Genomic DNA, 23,698 nt, shown 5'->3' on the forward strand with positions numbered 1-23,698 from the left:
ACAATCAGGATATTTTCTCACCTGATGAATATATCAGGACTATATGGGAAAAAATCCTCTAGCAAAATCTCTTTGTAAAGTCAACCGTTGAATTTTTTGGTAATCTGAAAACTCACTCTAAAATCAGGTGAACTCTAAGCCTGGATTTTCTTGTGTCTGGTTTTCTACATACTTGTAGAGTCAAATCCTACTAGAGACTAGCTCAAGTTGTATCAAATATAGTGCCATATTAATATCAGATCCTGATCTTTGTACCCAAGCTCTTTAATTTTTAGCTCCCTCCAGGTGCCAGGTTGTAGGGAACTGAATGCCATTTTCACTCTCAAACTACAGACATGCTAAGAAAATAAATTGTTACCTCTGAAGATGATTAGTACATCGTAAAAAAAATTCTGCATTCTATAATCATCATGTAGGAGATTTGGTAGTTGACCTAGTAATGTAACATAGTAATAACTGAATCATTGACAGAGAGGACTCCAGGTTGTCTCACACCTGAAGAAGTCAGGTTGCAAGAACTGAGTTTTGAAAACAGGCCAAGGATTATTAGATCCTAAAAATATGCTGGCCTCTTTAGAGACTCATTAGTAAAATTGTTGCTGACATAATTACTTTTTAGATAGTTTCAACTCTAAGCAAGTGCCATTATTGATGCTTTGAGATCATACGAAGCCTATACAAGCTCAAAGAAAATCAGCAACTCAGACAATTTCCTAGGAAATATTGAGCAATCTACAATGATTTGAAATTGTTTTTCTGGAATGTTCAAGTTTACTTTTGACCAGTCAGGTAAACCTTTTATATACTTGCATAGTATTTTAAAATAGGGGCATTTAGGTGGCATAGTGGATAGAGTACCATGTCCTGGAATCAGGAGAACATGAGTTTAAATCTGAACTCAGAAACTTATTAGTTGTGTGACACTTAACCCTGATCCCCCCTCCCCCAAAGTTAATTAGATAGCTTGATAAATAAATAGCAACTGGCGTTGGCATTAGGACAATGTGAGTTCCAGTCCTACTTATCCCACATAATGGCTGTATCACTAAGACTGGCAGTTACAAAGCAGGCACTGTTCTGCATTGAGGAAACATCTTCACTGCTTTGATGAAATAATAGGGATCCAAGTTTATTTGTGTTTCTTTTTAAATAGGTTAATTTTGTGGGAAATTACTTTCTTGACTGGCAAAATGGCATCCTTCAATTTTTACTTTAGCTAAAATTTGCCTAATGCTAATATTAATCCCAATAGTCTCTAGACTGACAAGATAGCTAAAAAATGAAAATGGCAAAAAGTATTTCTTCCTCTCCTAATGGAATTCTCCTTTGCCTTGTTGAATTGGATTGTTATAATTTAAGAGTAGACAATTCTAAGAACACAGAAGGAAAAAAACTAGGGAGAAACTATCTGACAAGCACATTGAACTTTTTTATTATCCTTGGTGATGGTGAAAAGAATGGTAGAAAGAAAGAATGATGGAACAAGATGACCTAAATTTGAATCTGTACTCTATCTCCTTGTGTCTCAATTTTCTCATGAAAAAATGCAGGAGTTGGATTGATGGCCTCTTTATTTATGGCAATAGGGTTAAGGGTGACTTGCCCAAGGTCACATGGCTAGGCAATTATTAAGTGTCTGAGGCTGAATTTGAACTCAGGTCCTCCTGACTCCAGGGCCAACCTAGTTGCCCCCCTTGATTGCCTCTTAAAGATACATTTCAGCTATAGATCTATGATCCTATAATCAAAGAACTTATGGATCCTAGAAGAGGCATGCTTCTCTCCCAAACCCATTCCTACCCCATTTCTAGACTGATGGAATGAGGATGCAAATGCAGGAAAGGAAAAGGGTAGGGTTGGAGTAGGGAGTGGAACTGTTTCTTCATAATTCCATTGTCAGATCTGTGGTCTCCTAAGAACAGATATCTTTGTCTCACTATTAGTAATTCTTGCTCAGAAATTTCCCTTCTCATTCACATGCGAACAAATCATAGTTTTATTTTATTCATTCAATTTTTTCTGTCATGTTTTCTATATGGCAATAATACGTGTACTTTAGCTTCTCCTTTTATCAATCTGGTAATCAGATTAGCAGGAATGACAATAATGTGCATTTTAACTAAAACATAACACTGTTGACTCTTGTCTATTTGTTCACTTATTAGTCCTTTTATCAGGTAACCAGGAAAGGGCAGAAAGAAGTGAAGTTCATGGATCATCTTTGGTGCTTATTGGTAACTTCTGGAAGCAAAGAATGGAGGAAAGTAAAGACAGTATTGTGATATTCTGAATGATCAATATCTTAAATTCTGTGTATATATGAGGATAAAACAAAGAAATTCAGACACAGTTGTCTATCTAATGAAATATAAACTTCTTTGGGGAAGAGATTTTGTTTTGGTTTGATATTCCTAGCTCCTATCAGTGTTTTGAACATACTGAGTGCTTAATAAATATTCACTGAATAAATGACCTTGAATCAATGGGTGAATATTGCAAATGTAAAGATAGGAAAAAAATATCTTCCTAATAATTAGATATATTAGGGGCAGCTAGGTGGCGCAGTAAATAGAGCACTGGCCTTGGAGTCGGGAGTACCTGAGTTCAAATCTGGCCTCAGACACTTAATAATTACCTAGCTGTGTGTGGCCTTAGGCAAGCCACTTAACCCCATTGCCTAGCAAAAACTAAAAAAAAAAATTAGATATATACCCCTAAATTAAATTGGTTGACTCAGGATATATATATATACATATATATATGTATATATATGTACATTGCATATATATTCATGTGTATATGTACATATGTACACATATGTTCATGTAAATGTATATGTATATGTATGCATGCATGTATGCATACATCCCTCCCTCAATGGAGTTCTTTAAGCAAAAAGCATGCTACTTCAGGCATATAGGAGAGAGGATTCTTGTTCTGCTATGAGCTAGTAGCTCCTGGGATCTCTTTCAACCCTGTGAACTTGATTTAAATTTAAAAAGTAACATGAGAGATTTAGTTCAGACAAATCTATGCTCTGAATTAAAAAAAAATTATAAAATTGTAAAATTTTAATTTTAAAATTTAATTTATTAACTTTAAAATTATGAAAACATTTGGTAGAATCTCATTTCTTTTGGATAATTTGGTTGCAACTCTACCTGAGAGCAGGTATTCAGATTCTGGAAGTCTCTAAGTCATGGCAATTTGAAACAGGATTGCTCTAACACAGTGTTTAGTTTATCTCTAATTATTTTCTTTTTTTGCAAGGCAATGGGTTAATTGACTTACCCAAAGTCACAAAGCTAAGTATTAAGTGTCTGAGGTGGATTTGATTCTAGGGTCAGTGCTTTATGCCACCAAGTTGCTACTGAGCATTGTTACTCCTTCCACCCTTTTCTCTACCTCCCAATCTTTTTTTCCCCTTTCTTGGGCTGATGAGAACCTGACATATCTCTTCTCAACCAAGAGAGAAAAGATGAATTTGACACTTTGTCATCAGTTGTGTAGTGAAACTAATTAACTCTAAAGAGGTTTAGAATTGTTCCTATTGTTATTATCTGGCTTCCCTCTCTTTGTATTACTCTATTGTACTCTGCAAGAAGAGGAAAAAAAGATACATGTTTGACATGTTGCTGTGTGACCTTGGACAAGTCACTTACCTTCTTTGGAGGTGAGACTTAGATGAGATAATGCCAAAGTTTTCTTTCAACTTTAATAATTCTCTGGTTCGTATTCAATTTGAGAATCATGATTCTTTTATGTGGTTACAACTTTTTCAATTAATGATCATTTAGCAGATTAGCTCCTCATAATACTGACTCTTAAGATAATAAGTTTTCCTTAAATTAATTTTCATTTATGGAATATCACTTAAACCATTTACAATAAAACTTGAACCTTAAGATGGTCAATGATTATTTACTTCTGAAAATACTTAATGGTATTTGCTAGGAGAATCAGGTTTGCTGCCTTTTTTCTATCAATTTCTGACTTTATTGGGTTGGAGATGGGGAGTGCCCCCCCTTTTTAAGCAGTTAAGTCAAGGTCAAATTTGCTAGCAGTTAGTTTTTTCTGGTATCACAGTAGAACGGTTTTTTTGGTTAGCATTTTTAATGACTGAGTTTAAAGTATGACTTCATAGGTGGATCTATGTGTGTGTGTGCATGTGTGTGTGTGTGTGTGTGTGTGTGTGAGAGAGAGAGAGAGAGAGAGAGAGAGAGAGAGAGAGAGAGAGAGAGAGAGAGAGAGAGAGAGAGAGTCTGTGTAGTTTTGAATGTCCAAGTACCCAGGAGAAAGAACTGGAACAAGGGACAGAAGAATGAGTAAGGTGGGATACTTAGAGTCCTTCCACAGGATAGTCCTTCTACAGAGGGTTGAGATGGGAAAAAGGATCCTCTTTATAGAAATTGTTTTCTCATGAGAAAGAAAATTGAATAAGGGCATAGAGGTGGAAGTACGATAATTTTGGATAGTAAAACTATATTGTTACTTTGCATAGTTTCTACTCCCAGGACTATAGGGCATTATAGTGGCAAGCTGTGGCATTGCTTTTTGGAGCAGCAGTTCAGAGCTGCTGCTGCTGCTGTGCTGCAAAAGCTTCTTGTGACCAAAATCTGCCTTGGCTACTGAGCATGCTCAACTCCAAGTCACATAATCTTTGCAGCGCCTGTGGATTCCACATCTCCAGATTTTAGCAATTGCAGTAAAGGAGGGAAGGGTAAGGATAAGGGAAACAGGTACAGGTACAGCCTTTATTGATAGTTGAATCTGAAAGTGAAGGAACACTAAGGAGGAGGAGCAAGATGGAAATAGGGAGGGACATTAAGGAAGTTATTTACCTATCTTCCTTAACTTCGTCTGTCACCGAGAAAGTAAACCTTTTTTGTCCCTGCCAGGGGCAATCAGTTCAATTCAGTGAGCAATTCAAGGATAATTTATTAAGCTTTACCAGTGTTCAAGGCGCATTATAATAGATTGTAAGGATACAAATGTCGCTCTCTATTTTTAAGAAACATCTAATAGAAATACAAGTACACAAATCAGTTTGAAAAAAGATAGACGGGACATTTCGACAATGTGATCTAGAAAAATTTGAAGAGAAGGCTTTTATGGGGAGAGAGGGGGTGAATAGGGAAGGCTTCTCTGAAGAGGTAGCCCCTGAAATCAGCTTTGAAACAAGAGAATTTAAACAGGTAAATAGAACATAGAGTGTGTTAGGAGACAGGAGAACAAAAGTCAGTGAGTTTGGGGGTTAAGGGTACAGTTGGAAAAAATGGTATAGACCCTGAAATATCGCAAGTTCTGGAAAACAGATCATTTTAGTAGCAAAGAGAGTGACTCCTGTTAGTAGATAAGGAATCAGAAGACAGGTTTTAGCCCCACTTGACTACTCATTGGTCTCTTGATCTTGGTCTAATCTCAACCTCAGTGAGGTTCAGTTCTTATCTCTTGGGGGCTTAGTTCTGAATATGAAATCCAAAAGCACTGGATTTGAGATCAGAGGGCTAGGCTAGGTTACCTTCTACCGGGGACTTCTGACAAATCTTAATTTCTCTGGATCTCTGTTTCTTAACCTATAAAAATGAATGGTTTGTATCAGTTTACCTATAAGTTCTTTACTGCCTCCTAAATCCTATGATCCTACATATGTTAAAATGCAGTGAAAACTGTGAAGTGCATTACAAATATAATTATTACAGCACTAGTTCATTCACGTGTCTGTTATTTTCATAGTTATTTGTGTCTTTACTTTCTTTTGAGAAGAATTACAGATTCTTTGAAGGCAGAAAAGACCCTGCTCTCTTTATCATAGGTATGAGTACAAAAGATGATAGTCATAAAACATCACCTTGTATCTTCGTCAACCAGCAACAGCTTGCACATCGTTAAGTACCTTGAAAATATTTTTTTGAATGGAATGTTTATAGAAAACTGACAGTGACATTATCTGCGCATTTGTCCTGCTTTACCAACACACACTGTAGTAGCTTGACATTACTCTTTATGAAAATGAAGGGCTTAGATATCAGTTTGTAGACTTGGACTCCTTGATACTAGAACGTTTCAATCTGCACCAGTTCTTGTGGGCGACATGAAACAAACAGGTAGTTAGGGCAGAACAGGTCCAGGGGCATCCTCTGATTCATTTCCTTTTCCTAGATGACCGCTGTACTCCCGAGAAGCCTAAACTGAGGCTCCGGATGGGGGGAGGGGGAGAAGCGGGACAGATTTTACATGTGAAGAATCTATAAACTGGGAAGAAAAAACACATTTTTAAAGGATTTTATTTATTTTGAGTTTTACAATTCTTCCCCTAATCCCACTTCCCTCCCCCACACCCCCACAGAAGGCAATCTGCCAGTCTCTACAATGTCTCCATGGCATATATCGATCCAAATTGAATGTGATGAGAGAGAAATCACATCCCCAAGGAAGAAACAAAGTACAAGAGACAACAAGATAACAGTTTTAGAAAAGAAATTTTTTTTAAAAATCGACTGTTATTTTCTTGGTTACCATCACGACTGTATATTAGTCTTTGTGAGTTGCCTCGGTTAAGCGACTTGCCCACAGTCACAGAGAACTGTGTGAGAAGCAGGACTAGAACTAAGAAGATTGGGGTTTCTGCCAGATCATAACAAGCTGCTTGGTTAGGGCACCACCAGGGAGCTCCCAGCTGCGGAGAGAGGATTATGGGGAACTGAACAAGGTCCTTTTATTGGCCTTTGTCCACTCCCATTCCCAAGAGACTCCCCCCACTCTGGGATAACGCCTGACTCCGGGGCTGGCCAGCTGCACTTGTTGCAGCGACAACGTTACGAGGGGCTGGAGGATGGGGTTTGTCGGGTGGCCGCACAGACGCGTCGGAGCAGGGCTAACTGTGCCCGATGTGTTTGTCTGGTTCTGTGGAGCTGACCCCGGAAGAGAAACTTTTCGGAGCTAGAGAGATGGAAAAGGGTAGCATTAAATCAGCCTAGGTCTACTTTCTTCAGTTGCCCCAGTCCCCCTTGCGGTCCTCTTTGTTTCTTTCTCGCCCCCATTCCCTCCCAGACTCCACTTTAGGGAGAGAATCACATCCCTGACTGAGGCGGTTGCGCTCAGAGGGAGATCTCGACTTGGGGGTCCGATAGTTTCTGGACCCCTTCCCCCCTTTTTGGCGACTGGTAAAACCTGGACTGCAGGATCCCGGTGCCAGCACAACCAGCTCCTCGGCGGCTCTCCCTCGGGCGGCAGCGGAGGCTGGGCATGCTCAGTCAGCGCGGGCCGGCCCGGGGGCAAGTAGGAAGCTTTTGCGCGGAGCCGGGCGGGAGGCTGGAGGCTGGGTGGAGTGGGAGGGGATACGGGAGGAGGCGGGCTGGAAGCCGGCTGCGGGCGGCCGAGCTTGCTGGGAGCGCCCCGCAGTCCGCCGGGACGAAGCCGGAGGGAAAGGAGGACCGGTCGTGGGGGGAGAGCCTGCGCGGCCCGGGCTCCGTGGAGGCGGGCGGCGGGGCGGCGGGGGCTGGCGGAGCGGCCCGGGCCGGCGCGCTCTGCCCCGCAGCCGCGGCGGCGGCCGCCCTCGCTCCTGTGCCGCTGCGATGTTTCACTGCATCCCCCTGTGGCGGTGTAACCGTCATGTGGAAACTATCGACAAGCGCCACTGCTCCCTGGTCTACGTCCCGGAGGAGATCTACCGCTACACCCGCAGCCTGGAGGAGCTGCTCCTGGACGCCAACCAGCTCCGGGAGCTGCCCGAGGTGAGCGTGCCGAGCCCGGGGCGCCCGGGCTCACCCGGGGCGCCCGGGCTCACCCGGGGCCGGGCCGGGGAGCTCCCGCCGGCCGCTTCCCCACCAGCCCTGGGGAGTCTGGATGGGCAGGTGCCCCAATACCTCATTCACCTGCTTCCCTCCTTCCCCTCCCCCATTTACACGATGCCCCCCCCCCCCCACGGGCGGAAAAAAGTTTAATTTTGTTTTACTTCTTTTTAAGGTCGAAACTTGTGCAATTAGAAAACTTCATTGGGCTTGACAAGTTATGGAACAGAAATCCAGTGAGTTAGACTTCTGAGCACTTTCTTTCATAATGATAAAAGAAGCAATTTCCCTATTAAGCTAGATTTAGGGTCAGAGCCTTTGGCTTCTAATTCTGACTGTGTCACTGAGAACTTGGGTGAACCAGGGGAAGTAATTTCTACTTTCTGGGTCTCAGTTTCCCCATCTGTAAAATGAGGGCCTTGGCCTTTATGGTTCCTAAGGTTCCTTCTTGTTCAAAATCTTTGAATCTATGAAGAAAGGTTTCTCATCCCAAACCCGTTGGAGAAAGGAGTTTCCCCCCAGGGGCTTCAACTTCGAGGTTCAGGGCCACTGGCCAAGGGGGGAGCCCCTTTCAGAGATTAGACAGTTCGTTCCTTCCTTGTTGGCAGCTAGGATTCTCTAGGTTGTGAAGATGTCCAGTCAGCCTACCCATCTGGGCATCTTCATTGGAATATGTTCTGAACCTTATCGGCAGGTGGGCTGTGCTCAGGACAGCTGTAGATTGGCTGGTCCTGCTGTTGGCACTGGGTGTAGCTGACACAGTGAAAGATAGTAGAGAGAGAACTGGGTGTGGGGAGTTTGATGTGTTTCCTGTGTCCATTGCTGAAAAGCTGAATGCCTGGCCCTGCTGCTGGAAAGGTGTACTCTTTTCTCCCTTCCCCCCTTTTCTTTCCCACCTTGCTTGTCCTTCTCTTTCCTATCAGTACCCAGCCCATTCTTCTAGTACCTAAATAAAAACCAGCACAATCTTTACTTGGCCTTACTTCTTTTTTTTTTTTTTTGCAAGGCAAATGGGGTTAAGTGGCTTGCCCAAGGCCACACAGCTAGGTAGTTATCGTCTGAGGCCGGGTTTGAACTCAGGTGCTCCTGACTCCAGGGCCAGTGCTCTATCCACTGCACTGCCTAGCTGTCCCAGCCTTACTTCTTGATCCAGACTCCAGGAAGGTAGTCTTTTGATATCCAGATTTAATGGATTCTTAGTAGTGCATTCTCTCTTAAGTTGTTTAAAGCAATGAATCAATCACTCATTTGCAGCCCAACCTGTCAAAAGATACATCCTGATAGTACTTTGATAGGGGACTTCCGATTTTCAGAGCATTTAATAACCTCCATACCCACTTTGGGAGCCAAAGTGAAGAATGAATGACCTTCAGAGAGAAATGGCCCCCTTCAGAGGTTTGAAGGAACTGAAAGTTCACTAGCTCTAAAGGTATACAGAGTCATAGAACTTAATGTCTCATTGACTCTGAATTTCATTTTTTTCAGTCTCAGAAATATATTATATTCCTCTACTACTGCTAGGGAGGGTTTCTACATTTTATAAATAATTGTACTTCACTCAGTTTGCTTGTTATTCCAAATCATCATCACAAAAAAGACAATTTGCTGAAATTTATGCTTAGATGTGATAGCCATTTTGTTCTTATGCTTAGATCCCTGTTAGTGACAGTTTTTTTTTAAACTCAGAACTAGGGGCTGCTAGGCGGCGCAGTGGATAGAGCACTGGCCCTGGAGTCAGTAGTACCTGGGTTCAAATCCAGTCTCAGACACTTAATTACCTAGCTGTGTGGCCTTGGCCAAGCCATTTAACCCTGTTTGCCTTGCAAAAACCTAAAAAAAACCCCCAAACTCAGAACTGTATAATTTTTTTTCTTACCTTTTTCAAATACTATCCTTTTTGTAGATATGCTTTTGATTTACCCTTTGCACAGGAGCTAAAGTTGGAAGGAACCTTTGAGATCATCTAGTTCAAATCTCTTGTTTTGCAAAATAGAAAACTGAAGTCCACAGAGGTTAATTTGTATACCAAAGGTTTCCTACATAGTTAAGTGATATAGTTGGGATTCAAACTCTGGGATTCTAAATTCATTGTTAATCTATTGTACTAAGTTACTTTTTCTTCAGGGTCTGTAAAACATGAGGATTTCCTTGAGTTGGGAGTTCTTTTCAAAGTTCAGTGGCAGAAAAGTCATCTATTTTCTCCAGGGTATTTACTTTTCAAAGGCATTTCTCAAACTTATGGTCTATCTTTTTGCTTTATCTTTGGTTTAAGGTATAAATGTGCTGTTAATTAGTTATGGGATCTTTAGATGAGGTTGCCAGCCAATCAGTATAGAAATACATAACTAGGGGCAGCTAGGCGGTGCAGTGGATAGAGCACTGGCTTTGGAGTCAGGAGTACCTGGGTGGGTTCAAATCCGACCTCAGACACTTAATAATTACCTAGATGTGTGGCCTTGGGCAAGCCACTTAATCCCATTTGCCTTGAAAAATCTAAAAAAAAAAAGGAAATAAGGAACTTAATCATTTTCAGAGGCCGGAAAAGATGTCATCCATACAAAATGGGTGAAAATGATATTCAAACTGGAAAAGTCAGTTGTGGTAGTATCTGTGGAGTTTCAAGATTAAATAATAGATCTAGGACTGGATGGATTTAGTCCAATTTCATTTTATAGCTGAGGAAACTGAGATAGATAGAGGTTAAGTGATGAGACCAAGGTCATACAGATAGTAAGGAATAGCAACAGAGACAGGATTTGAACTTATATCCTCAGAGATTCTTGGGTCAGTGCTCTTTTCACTGGACCAAGATCATCTATCCCTCTTGACTTATGTAAATTGTTGAGTTCCTTGTTGTGTTAACTTTTGTGAACTTTTCTGTATAGCTTTTTTTATTTAAGGAAAATGATGGTTTTAAGTTTTTTGGAAATGACAGTTATTTTTGAGGACACCAAATGGAAATTTTTCAGTTGCATAAAGAGATTGTGTCAAGGGGAGTGAATGAACAAGAAGCCCTTTTAGAGACATTTCTTCTAAGGTTAACCATTGCTCTTACTGTGTTCTTCAGAATTCATTAAAAAAAATTAGATTTACTGTCATCATTTTGATTTGCTCTTCTTGACTCCTGAATTTGGTTATCCCTAGCAATGGGATCTACTTTTGTTTCACTAAGCATTCTTACTCATGACTGGAACCTCTTAGTTTGTCACCTCTAAGAGTTGGAAGGATCCTTGAAATCTTTTATTTGAGGGATCTTGCACCTGGATCTTCCAGTAGAACATGAAAGTATTACCTGGTAGAATGTTAAAATCATTTGTATCTTTTTCTTTTCTCTCTTTTCGAAATCTACTTTTCCCATCTTCTCCATGGGGACTTCCTCTCTCAGTATGACTCTGTCCACCACACAGATTTCTTTGGAGACTAAAGGTATCTGTTTCCCACACAAAGAATAGAGAATTCTGATCTAATCAAATCTCTTTATTTTATAGATGAGGGGACTGAGTCTCAGGCTGATAGGTTTAAGGGCCTCCTAATCTTTTACTGAGAGACTAAAGAGTGTAATGATTTGCTATGAATGCACTCAGTCTGGCATAGTGGATAAAGTTTGGCTGTCTGACTTGGAGCTAGGAAGGCCTGGTTCAAATTCTGCCTCTGATACTTTCAGAACTATGTGACTTAGGCAAATCATTTAACCTTTATGGGCCTCTGAAAATAAATATACAAGGACTGGTGCAGTGGATAGATGAACAGGGTGCTGGATCTAGGATGAGGGTTTGGGTTTAAATTGTGATTCTATCATTCTCACAAATCAATAACTTTATGCCCATGTAAGGGTGTTTATGTGTATATATATGTATATATATTTATAAACATACATATACATATATGAATATACATTTGTCTCTCTCTCTGTCTCCCTCTCTCCCTCCCTCCTTCCCTCCCTCCCTCCCTCCTCTTCTCTGTCTTTGACTTTGCAAAAGTCACTTGATTTGTCTGGGCTTTAGTTTCCTCATCTGTAAAATAAAGAGTTTGGATTAAATGACCTTTAAAGTAATTTTCTTCCCTAAATGATGGAAGTTGAACTCATATAATGATCTTAAGATCTCTTAACCTTTATGCCCTTCCTCTCAGCTGTCTCAGTTCAACTTTATTAATTTCTCTCAACCTATTTCTGGACTATAAAGCACTCTTTTTAAAAAAAATTTCTTTATTTAAGGCAATGGAGTTAAGTGACTTGCCCAAGGTCACACAGCTAGGTAATTATTAAGTGTTTGAGGCAGGATTTGAACTCAGGTCCTCCTGACTCTAGAGCCAGGTGCTCTAACCACTGCACCACTCAGCTGCCCCTCTACAAAGCACTCTTGCAGGAGAATGCAGAACCTGATGACTTGGTCTCAATAGATTAATATTATTTAACTTCAATGTAGTCTTTTTTTGCTGTTTCTCATTCCTTTTTTTTTATGTTAATATTTCATATCTCTAACACAGCCTTTCTAGACTTTAAGATCTTCTTAAGCCTCCAAGAACTTTATCCATCCCTTATTCTCAGAGGGTGGCCTTTCATCCTGTTTTATTAAAAAGATCGAGATAATTGGGTATAATCTGTTCATGAATCCCTGTGTTCTCTTCCACACATTATTTCCTTTGCATTTATTTTCCTTCAAAAATGTTTTATTGATTCTTTTCTTTTACATTTCATCTGCTTCCCCAAATCCTTTCCTAACTCACAGTTTAGGACAAATGGACACAGCATATGTAATATATCATACATATATATATATATATATATATATATATATATATATATATATATATATAGTCAATCCCCTCTAGAGGGCTAGTAGGTGATGAAGTGGATAGCATGCTAGCCCAAAGAATCAGGAAGACTCATCTTCAAATCTGGCCTCAAATACTTAATAGCTGTGTGACTCTGGGCATCTATAAAATGAGTTGGAGAAGGAAATGGCAAACCATTTCAGTTATCTCTATTAAGAAAATACCAAATGGGGTCATGAAACTGTTTTTTACACTGAAAAACAACCCTCACCTTTAGAATATGGAGATATTTTACAACATTTTTCTATGGCATTTCAATTGGTCATTAAATTAATTAATCAGGTTTTCTTAACCTGAGATCCATAAACCCTAAATGGTCTATGGATAGATTTCAGGGTGTCTTTGAACTTGGATGAGAACAAAAATGACATCCTCATTTTTATTACCATTTAGATTCCTTTGTAATCTTTGTATTTTATGCCTTTAAAAACATTATTCTGAAATCCAATTGATTTTACCAGACTGTTAAGAGTACAAAATGATACCAACCTCCCCCCCCAAAAAAAAACCCCAAACCCCAAAAGCTTAAAACTCCTGATGTGAATGTTGTTGTTTGTTTGTTTATTTTTGGATGATTTTTAGCACAGGTTTGAGAGTAAAAGGGCTTGAGTTTGAACTTTAGCGATACCACTTATTGCCTGTGTGACACTGGGCAAATTGTTTTGCCTCTTCATTTTTGGTTTCTACCTCCAGTAAATGAGGTAATTGGATTTGTTTTTTCATTTCCTGTCTGTGATCCTACCATTGAGATCATTGGACATTTTGTTCTCTTGGATTTACTTGTTTTGCTTTGTATCATTTCATATGTCTTTTCAAGTTTTTGAATTTCTCATTTGTGTTCCTAGCGATAGGGAGAGTTATTACAGTTATGATTTCACTACTGTGAAATCTCTCAGATGAAGAAATTGTTCTACCAATACAGGTCAGCTGTATTTGCTGATTTAGTGGATACAATGCTCGACTTGGAGTCAAGAACATGAGTTCAAATCTTGCCTCAGGAACTATTTGCAAGTGCTTTAAATTCTCTGTCTTTGATACCTCATCTGTAAATTGAGAATAATAATACTACCTACCTCTTATGGATTTTGTAAAGATCAAATGAGATATATTTAAAGAGTTTTGTAAACTTTAAAGCATTAATGAAATACTCATTATATATATAATATATATAGCATGTTATGTATTGTTATTTTTATAATTATGTCTTTTCAAATTTTTTGAATTTTTCATTCTTGTCATTTCTTATGGTATGATGATATTCTATTATATTTGTATAATATGTTTTTAACTGTTCCCCAACAGCTTTTCTTCAAGTATTTTGCTATCATAAAGATGATTGATTATTTTACACATGAACTCTTTTCTTCTTTCCTTGACTCCTTAGGATAAATGTCTAGGTGTGGTTATGCTGAGTCAGAGTTCAAACATCATTACCAATTTTTTCTCATAATACCAAATTGTTAGACCAGTTAATAGCTCAATCAATAGTATATTTGTTCTTTAAACACTGACTGACTGTTTCAGTCCATCACCTTAGACAGTTTGATAAGAATTTTTATTTTTTCTTATTTATATTTCATTTATTTATTGTAAAATTATTTACTTATTATAAAATAATAGTAGTTTTGGAAAGGGCACTGGGGGTCATAGACTCCAACCTTCTACATAATAAAGTCCTTCAGTCTCAGAGAAAGTGGTTTCTAAAGCTATCCTGTCACCTATTGTTTGAAGCAATTCCCTCTCACCTTTTGAATCTACCTTCCACACCTATTTTCATATTCTAGCTCAGTTTCTGCATTGGTTCCTCATTTGCCTTTACACGATCAAGAAAGTAAAAAAAAAAAAAAAAGAAAACTCCAAAGTCAAATTAATTCAGCAAACATTAGGCCCATATATTTCTTTGTCTCTGATCTATTCCCTTCTAAATATTCTTAAATTTCTATATGATTCTTACTCTTCATTGCCATACTTCTTGAATCTTCTGTCTCACTGCCTTCCACTTTACTTCCTCATAATTTCTTCCCAACTTTGCAGTTTGTCTGTTGCTGCAAAAACTATACTTCCTATGGTTATTACATGGCTTCCCCTTTGCCAAATCCAGGCTCCATTTTGTTGTCATTTTTCTTCTTGACTTCTCATTTGACACTGTTGAATGAAGTCTTCTCAAAATGTTTTCCTTTGGTTCCTGTGATACTGTACTCGTCTGATAGTTCTTTAAGTATCAATTTCTTAATCTATAAAATAAGTATAATAGAACCTACTCTGTGTGCCTCACAAGATTATTGTCACAAAGGAGTTAATGAACAAGAGTGCTTTTATGTGTTACACAAATATATAGTGGTATTATTATTATTGTTATTGTTATTGTTTCTCCTACATTTCTGGCTCCTTCTGTCTCTCTGATCCCATCTTCCTTCTTCCAAATGTGAGCATCCTTTTTTGTTCCTACCTCCTTGTTCCTACCCTTTCAAGAGGTAAACACTCAATCTTAGAGTCGGGTAGCTATGACTAATAATAATAACCCCAATCTTTACTAACTGTATGACTTTGGACAAGTCAGTTTTCCTTTCTGATCCCTCATTTATAAAAAGGGGATAGGAATACTTCTAACATCTACTTCCCTAAGGGAAAGTACTGTGTAAGTCTTAAAATCTATATAAATACTGCTGTTATTCATTGCATTTACTTTGACTTGGCTAATTCTGCTAAAATACTGTTTCCATCCTGTGACTTCCTTGATCTGGAATCTACATTTGGCTCTCAGCTATATTCTGCACTATCTAAAAACTTCTTTGCCTGACTTTTTAGTCATTCCATAATTTGGCCTTACCTTGCATTATTTCCTACTTTTTTCCAATGAAAAATCTGGTACACATAGTTGTGTGGTTACATTGTGTCACCTCACAACCCACGCTTATCTGTAGTTTCCACCACATATTTACCTTCCCCAAGGTAAATAATCCCCAAGGTCCAACTTAAGCTTGACCTCTTTAGCTTTCTTTAGTGCTCAGCACATACTAGGTCCTTAATTAATGCTTGTAGATTGGAACCGGAAAGTTGCATTGAACTCCAGCCCCCACTAATGTCTCTCTTCTGCAGTCCTACTGTGTTGGTCAGCACCACAGTTTTTGCCACATCATTTTTCCCCCCTTAATGTGATTCTGAACTCTTTTATGATAGGTCACATCTGTGTATTAATCTTTGTCTCCATGACATAAGATTTGGGGTTTTAGGGTTAGAAGGGATCATCTAATCCTGCTCCTTCATTTTATAGAAGTTAAAGTTGAGCTCCAGGAAGAGGATAGGAATTGATTAATGTTATATAGCTTATTGATAGTAGAGACACGCCAAAACCTTGGGCCAGTGATCTTTCTACAATACTATTTTTTCCCCTTGGAATCAACTTATCTTAGTCATTCAGTAAATACTTGCAGATGGATAAATTTCCCAATACAGGAGCAAGATCCTTATATGCCCACCGAAACATAAGGAAATGTGTTTATTTTGATACAGAATTGGTGTGAATTCCTTCTTATTCCTGCTGAAATATAGGAATTATTTCAATTCATTGAACTTGTTTCAATTCATTTAATGCCACAGTGTTCTACATTTTTACATCACTGTAAGATTTTTAAAATTTTCCTTGTAATAAATCTGTGATATAAAGCATATTTAATCATTTTATATCTTATTTTTATGTTTATTATTTATATTTTTATTCAATCTTGGGTATCAGAGCCAAGATTTGATCCTAGGTCTTTTGACTTCAGATCTAGTACTCTCTTCCTACTACACTCAATGTAGAAGATTTTGCCTGAGAGAAGTGATAGAGACATATACATTTACATCATGGAACTGCAAGATTTGAGAATAGGAAGAACTTTAAAAGACTGGTCCAATCTTCTGCCTAATGAATGAATGAATGAATGAATAAAATATTGTTAAATGCTTTCCATGTGCACAGCATGGTTCCAAGCTCTGGGAAAACAAATAAAAAATAAGAGTTCCTGCTCTCAAGGAGCTACATTCTAATGAAATAGATAACACAAGTAGAAGGTTTTAGTTTCAAATCACATGGTCCTTGGGGTGTGATAAAATCCTGTCAGTTTCTGGTACTAAATCATTTGACACTATCAAGGATTTTGTTGACCAGGATCTTTACTAGATCCAGCAGGCTCAGTTACCAGGCTGCATCTAATGCAAAATCATTTTTCAGATGTTGTCTTTTGAGTTTTGCCCTTGATTAGCATAAATATTGTCATCCCATTTGTGAGTGCTTGCTCACAGTGAAGTTGGTTATATCATGAACCCTTTTTTTTTTGAGGCTGTATAATTGTGAAAGTATGTTTTGTGTGTGTGTGTGTGTGTCCTGTACTTTGAACTTAGGTTTCATATCTCTTACTGATAGTTAAAAAATTTCATACTTGATGGAAGTGGTTCTTGTAATGAAATTACTTGGAAGTAAACTGATTACTGGAATGCCTTTGAAAAAAAGCCCACTATTCTGACGTAAATTAATAAAATTAATAAAAGTTCTCGAATTGATAATGACCAAATAATGCTTTCAAGATGTTTTCTAAAAAAAGAAACTTGATTTCTACATTCTCTATTTTATGGGTGGTGATGAAGATCTTTCTTCATAACAAGCCTCCTTCCCCAAATACAAATTGCCCTTGTGACTATTCAGGGTTATCTGTTCTTTTATATAAAAACAATTCTGTAAAAAAATCATGTTATTATTAACATTGAAAATAATATAACAATAATAAATAGCTATCTTGACCCCATTAAAATGATCTATTTAATTAAATGTTTTATTTTAAAGGGCTGCATCAGTTGTTGGAGGGTTTTCTGAGAACAGTGCCATGGCCTCAAAGAATTTCCAAAATATTCCTAATTATGACCAGAATAAATATTTTACTTGGACTCAGTGGATCCATAAAGTAACTTGAGAGGTTTTAGGACCCAGTATACTAAGAAATAGCAAGCCCTTTCATATCCTTTGACCATTTATCAATTGTGGAATGACTTGTAACCTTAAAAATTTGATTTAATTCTCTATGTATTTTTGAAATGAGACCTTTATCAGAATCCCTAGCTGTGAAATTTGTTTCAGCTTACTGTTTTCCTCCTAATTTTGGCAACACTGATTTTTATTAACTTTAATTTAATATTTAATATAGCCAAATTTAATATAGCCAAAATTATCCATTTTGCAATTTATAATGTACTCTGTTTCTTGTTTGGTCATAAATTTCTTTCCTTTCAATAGATCTGACAGAGAGAGTATTTCTTGATCTGTTAATGATCTTGCTGTTTATGTCTAAATCCTGTATCCATTTTGACCTTATTTTGGTATAGCTGTGAGATGTGGTTTTATGCTTAGTTTTTGCCATATTATTTTCCAGGTTTCCCAATAGATTTTGTCAAATAGTGAGTTTTAATCCCAGAAACTAATGTCTTTTGAGTTTGTCAAACAATAGATTACTATAGTCATTTATTACTGTTTCTTTTGTATTTATTTTAATCCACTGGTCCATTGCTGTTTCTTAACTAGTACCAAACAGTTTTGATGCATGCTGCTTTTTTTTTAGAATAGTTTCAAATCTGTTAGAGCAAGGCCACCTTCCTTTACATTTTTTTCATCATTTCCCTTGATTCAAAAATAAATGAATAAATAAATAAATATATATATATATATATATATATGTATGTATGTATGTATATGTATATGTATGTTTTACAAGGCAATGGGGTTAAGTAGCTTGTCCAAGGCCACACAGCTAGGTAATTATTAAGTGTCTGAGGCTGGATTTAAACTCAGGTACTCCTGACTCCAGGGCTGGTGCTCTATCCATTGTGCCACCTAGCTGCCCCAGTTCCCTTGATATTCTTGACCTTTTGTTGTTCCAGATGAATTTTGTTACTATTTTTCTAGCTTGGTAAAATAGTTATTTGATAGTTTGCCACTAAATAGATAATTTAATTAGGGTAGAATTGTCATTTTTATTATATTAGCTCGACCTAGCCATGAGCATCCATGAGAAATTTTTCCAATTGTTTAGATCTGACTTTGGTATGAAAAGTGTTTTGTAATTGTGTTTCTGGGTTTGTCTTGGGAGGTTGATTCTGCATTTACTGTAAATGGAATTTCTCTATCAAGAGACTTCTGTTGGAAGCCTTTCTTTCTTTCTTTTTTGAAGATTTTATTTAAGTTTTACAATTTTTCCCCATAATCTTGCTCCCCCCCCACAGAAGGCAGTCTGTTAGTCTTTACATTGTTTCCATGGTATACATTGGTCCAAGTTGAATGTAATGAGAGAGAAATCATATCCTTAAGAGAGGAAAAATAAAGTTTAAGAGCAAAATTACGTAATAAAATAATTTTTTTTTTCTAAATTAAAGGTAATAGTCTTTGGTCTTTATTTAAAGACCACAATTCTTTCTCTGGATACAGATGGCATTCTCCATCACAGACAGCCTCAACTTGTCCCTGATTGTTGCACTGATGGAATGAGCAAGTCCATTTAGGTTGATCATCACCCCTACACCACCATCAGGGTGTACAATGTTTCTGTGGTTCTGCTCATCTCACTCAGCATCAGTTCATGCAAATCCTTCCAGGCTTCCCTGAGTTCCCATCCCTCCTGGTTTCTAATAGAACAATAGTGTTCCATGACACATACACCACTGTTTGCTAAGCCATTCCCCAATTGAAGGGCATTTACTTAATTTCCATTTCTTTGCCACCACAAACAGGGCAGCTATGAATATTTTACCCCTTTTTATGATGTTTTACCCTTTTTCATCTTCTCTTCAGGGTATAGACCCAGTAGTGGTATTGCTGGATCAAAGGATATGTACATTTTTTGTTGCCCTTTGGGTGTAATTCCAAATTGCTCTCCAGAAAGGCTGGATGAGTTCACAGCTCCACCAACAATGTATCAGTGTCCCGGATTTCCCACATCCTTTCCAACACTGATCATTTTACTTTCTGATCATATTGGTCAGTCTGAGAGGTGTGAAGTGGGTACCTCAGAGATACTTTAATTTTCATTTCTCTAATAAGTAATGATTTAGAGCAATTTTTCATGTGACTATGGATTGCTTTGATTTCCTCATCTGTAAATTTCCTTTGCATACAGGAAGCCTTTCTTGATCCTCTTGCTAGTGCCTTCCTTTTCTTTTTTAGTTTTTGCAAGGCAATGGGGTTAAGTGGCTTGCCCAAGGCCACACGGCTAGGTAATTATTAAGTGTCTGAGGCCGGATTTGAACTCAGGTACTCCTGACTCCAAGGCCAGTGCTCTATCCACTATGCCACCTAGCCGCCCCAAGTGCCTTCCTTTTCAAGATTAGTTTTTATTCCCTTTGTATATGTTTTGTGTAGACCTACACCCATTTGTATATATATATGATGTCTCCCTTCTTAGAATGTAAGAATGTAAGCCCCTTGAGGGCAAAGACTTTCACTTTTTTATCCGGCTTAATAAATGTTTGATAGATTATTGTCAGCCTAGAAAAAATTGTCAGCCTTGAAAAAAAATCATCTTGGCCTCAGTTCATAAAATCATAGCAATCTTCAAGTTGGAAGGGCTAATCTAGTGGTCTGAAACTCAAATTGCATTTTTAAGGTTATAGAATTCCCCTATTTTTATTATGATTACTGAAATTTTTGTGCTTAGTAAATTGGGAGGCATCATGGACAGGAGCAATTGGGTTGCTCAGTAGGTAAAAGTGGCAAACCTGGAAGCAGAAAGACTCATTTTCCTGAGTTCAAATATGTCCTCAGATACTTAGCGACTGTGACTCTGGAGAAGTCACTTTACCCTGTTTGTCTCAGTTTCCTTATCTGTAAAATGAACCAGAGAAGGATATGACAAACCACTCCAGTATCTTTGCCAAGAAGATGAGGTCATGAAGAGTTGGACATGATTGTAATATCACTGAAATATCACTGGTGCAGCTAAGTGGCACAGTGGATAGAGCATCAGTACTGGAGTCAGGAGTGTGACCTCAGAAATTTGATACTTATTAGCTATGTAACCTTGGAAAAGTCACTTAATCCCATTGCCTTGTAAAAACCAAGAAAAAAAAAAGAAACATAACTGAACAACCACAACAACAAAAAATGGTATAGGGAAAGAAGTTGCAGTATTTTCAATCAGAGGATCTGGGTTCAAATTCTGCCTTCACCAGTTGGGCTCTCTGGACCTCATCTGTTGTATGGGGGGTGGGGGTGGGGTGGAGAAGGACAGAATGAGCTCAGTACCTTTGAACAAAGTTGTATCCAGTCTGATTCCATCCCCTAAATGGGGATGAAAATCTGAATCCTAGTACAGAAGGTGCCTGATGCTCAGATAAGAAAAATGCCTTGCCTGAGGTCACATGCTTTAGGTATTTTTACCTGAATTGTGAGGATAGTGTTTTGTTTGTTTGTTTGTTTCTGTGTGATTAAGGAAGTTATGAGAAGTGATGAAATAATGGGCTAGACTTTGATTTGTGAGATCTTAGAATGCACTAAGAACTTTAAGTAGGGTAGTATTTACTAGACAGAACTGTAAATTAGGACTGTAAATGGTACTTTGGGAGATTTAGCATGTTTGTGTGGGTGTTTTTTTTTTTTTTTAGATTTTTCCAGGCAATGGGGTTAAGTGGCTTGCCCAAGGCCACACAGCTAGGTAATTATTAAGTGTCTGAGGTTGGATTTGAATTGAGGTACTCCTGACTCTAAGGCCAGTGCTCTATCCACTGCGCCACCTAGCCGCCCCCTGTGTGGGTATTTTTGTAAATTGCTTTGAGCTCCTTGTGTGTAATAAGGAATTATTATTATTAACTTTTTAGACTGTTATTATTTAAATATATTTTCCTAACAAGACTATCAACTATGATGTAGATTCCTGGGAGTTTGATTTTATTGAAATGAGATTAATTTTTTTTTGAGGGAGAGAGAAGCAGCATTGATTGTTTTTCCATCATCTTTCATTAAGAATTTTCCATGTGAAGAATTTATCATTTTTTGGGAGTTTCATTTAATTGTAATGTTCACCAGATTCATTTCCAGTCAACGTGACCAGCCGCAGATGACTATGTCCACTCTGTTCCCTTTGCCACCTCTAGGCTGGCTGGCTTCTTTCCATACCAAACAATTTTCCCTTGGCAAATCTAATTAGGAAATGCTGACAGTTGCTTCATAATAAGAAATAGAAACTTAGACTACTTTAGAGTATTTTTGAGGACTAGAATTGACATTCTCTCTGATGTCTTAAAAAAAATCACAGAACTTAGGTTTATAAGTAAATTGACAACATTTGTTTAGTTTGACTTACAAACTACAGCTTCCTATTTATTTATTTATTTGTTTGTTTGTTTGTTTGTTTGTTTTTACAAGGCAGTGGGGTTGAGTGACTTGCCCAAGGTCACATAGCTAGGAGCTCCATCCTTATTAAGGTGCTGATAATTATCAGGACCATGTCCTCAGGTATCATAGTCAAAGTTCAGGACCAGATAAGCCTTTATGATTGTTATAGATTTTTAAAAAATCTTTACTGTTGGTAGAATCAGGTACACATTTGAAAGATTCTTAAATTAATATCATAAGATATAAAATCTAACCTTAGAATTCATCATATATTTTCATTTTATGGATAAGGAAATTGAGACCCAGAGACTTTGCAGTGTTACACAGCTAATAAATTTGAAGATCTGGAAATTGAACTTGGTCCCTTTTACTTTTCAGAGTGGTTTTCTGGCCATGCTGCTTCATTTGTATTAATAGTACAAATAGTAGGGGCTTTAGGAAATGAGGGGGGACCCTAGACAGTAAATCTGGGCTATTCAAACTATAAATTGGGCAGTGGTGTGGCAACTTCATGAGAAAATGAATGGTGAGAAATATGGTTATGAACATTATTAGTGTGAGACAATATACAGAAGTAATAAAGATGAAGGATAAGACATTTCTTTTTTATTGATATTTTATTTTTCCAGATATGTGTTATGAAAGTTTTTCAACATTCATCCATATGCATATTTTTATGTTACATAATTTCCTTCCCTCCCTTCCCACCCCCCCTCCCCTCAATGGTGAACAGTCAGGTGAATATTATACATAGACATTTGTGTTAAGCATGTTTACAGATTAGTTATTTTTGGTATGAGGAATTAGGATTAAAGGAAAGAAATACATACGTTTTTTTTAAAAAGTGAATGTAGTATTCATCAGATTCTGTAGTATTTTTTGTTGTTTTGTTTTGTTTTTCTTCTTTTGGATGGGGGATAGCATTGTCCATAGCTGGTCTAATAGGGTTGTCCTTGTTCTCTGAACTGCTAAGAGGAGAGACATTTCTTTTATAAAAAAAATTTTAGTGGGGAATAATTATTTTGATCTAATTTAAATGAAAGGTGAATATTTATTTCCCTTTTATGGGGTCATCATAAATATTGTTCTTATGGTTTTTATATCATGGACAGATATTTTCTTCATATGTGTATATATATTCTAAGTTTGTTTTTTATCATTTATTTATTCTGATTAGAATCATTGTGATATGATGATGGTTGAGCATTTTAAAAATAAAGTAATTGAATAAATTCAAAATATCTAAAATGGATAAAGTATTTGTCCATTTAATAGATGGGGAGAAAGAGCAGATTTGGGAGAACAAATGTCTTCAGCAAGTTTGTCTTGCCTTATACATTCCATTGACTTCCCATTTTCTTTAGGACAGAAATTAACAACCCGAGGACTATATTTTAATAAGTATCCTTTGCAATCCTATGTATTTTATCTTATATCTTTAAAAATATTTTTTCTGAAATGGGGTCTAAAAACTGCAGCATTCTACCAAAGGAATATAGATAACACTGTAGGATCAAAAAGAAATTCTGCTGGCATTTCAATCCCTTTCTACCCTGACTGCCCTTCATGCATTCTGTGATACAGCCAAATTGGCCCATCTACTATTCCTCACACGCAGTACTCTTATCGCCTGTCTCCTTGCCCTTTTCTGTGTCTTTGTAAAGTCTCTCCCCCATTCCTTAATTCCTGCCTTCCTTCTTTCCTTCTCTTA

General features: G+C 37.6%; 1 protein-coding gene across 2 annotated transcripts in view; it reads left to right on the top strand.

Moving 5' to 3' along the window:
- The first annotated feature begins 7,514 nt into the window (after positions 1 to 7,514).
- Positions 7,515 to 23,698, top strand: part of LRRC1 (leucine rich repeat containing 1) — a 161,007-nt gene continuing 144,823 nt past the window's right edge. The window contains exons 1-2 of one of the 2 annotated variants that reach the window (XM_074237215.1): positions 7,521 to 7,736; positions 7,969 to 8,029. In XM_074237215.1, the coding sequence (XP_074093316.1) occupies positions 7,615 to 7,736; positions 7,969 to 8,029 (183 nt within the window). In that variant the 5' untranslated portion in view covers positions 7,521 to 7,614. Of the gene's footprint in view, positions 7,737 to 7,968; positions 8,030 to 23,698 lie in introns of both variants that reach the window. The other variant, XM_074237216.1, reaches the window with a different exon arrangement.

This window comes from Macrotis lagotis, chromosome 5, assembly GCF_037893015.1.
Source record: "Macrotis lagotis isolate mMagLag1 chromosome 5, bilby.v1.9.chrom.fasta, whole genome shotgun sequence".
In the NCBI taxonomy this organism is placed as follows: domain Eukaryota; kingdom Metazoa; phylum Chordata; class Mammalia; order Peramelemorphia; family Peramelidae; genus Macrotis; species Macrotis lagotis.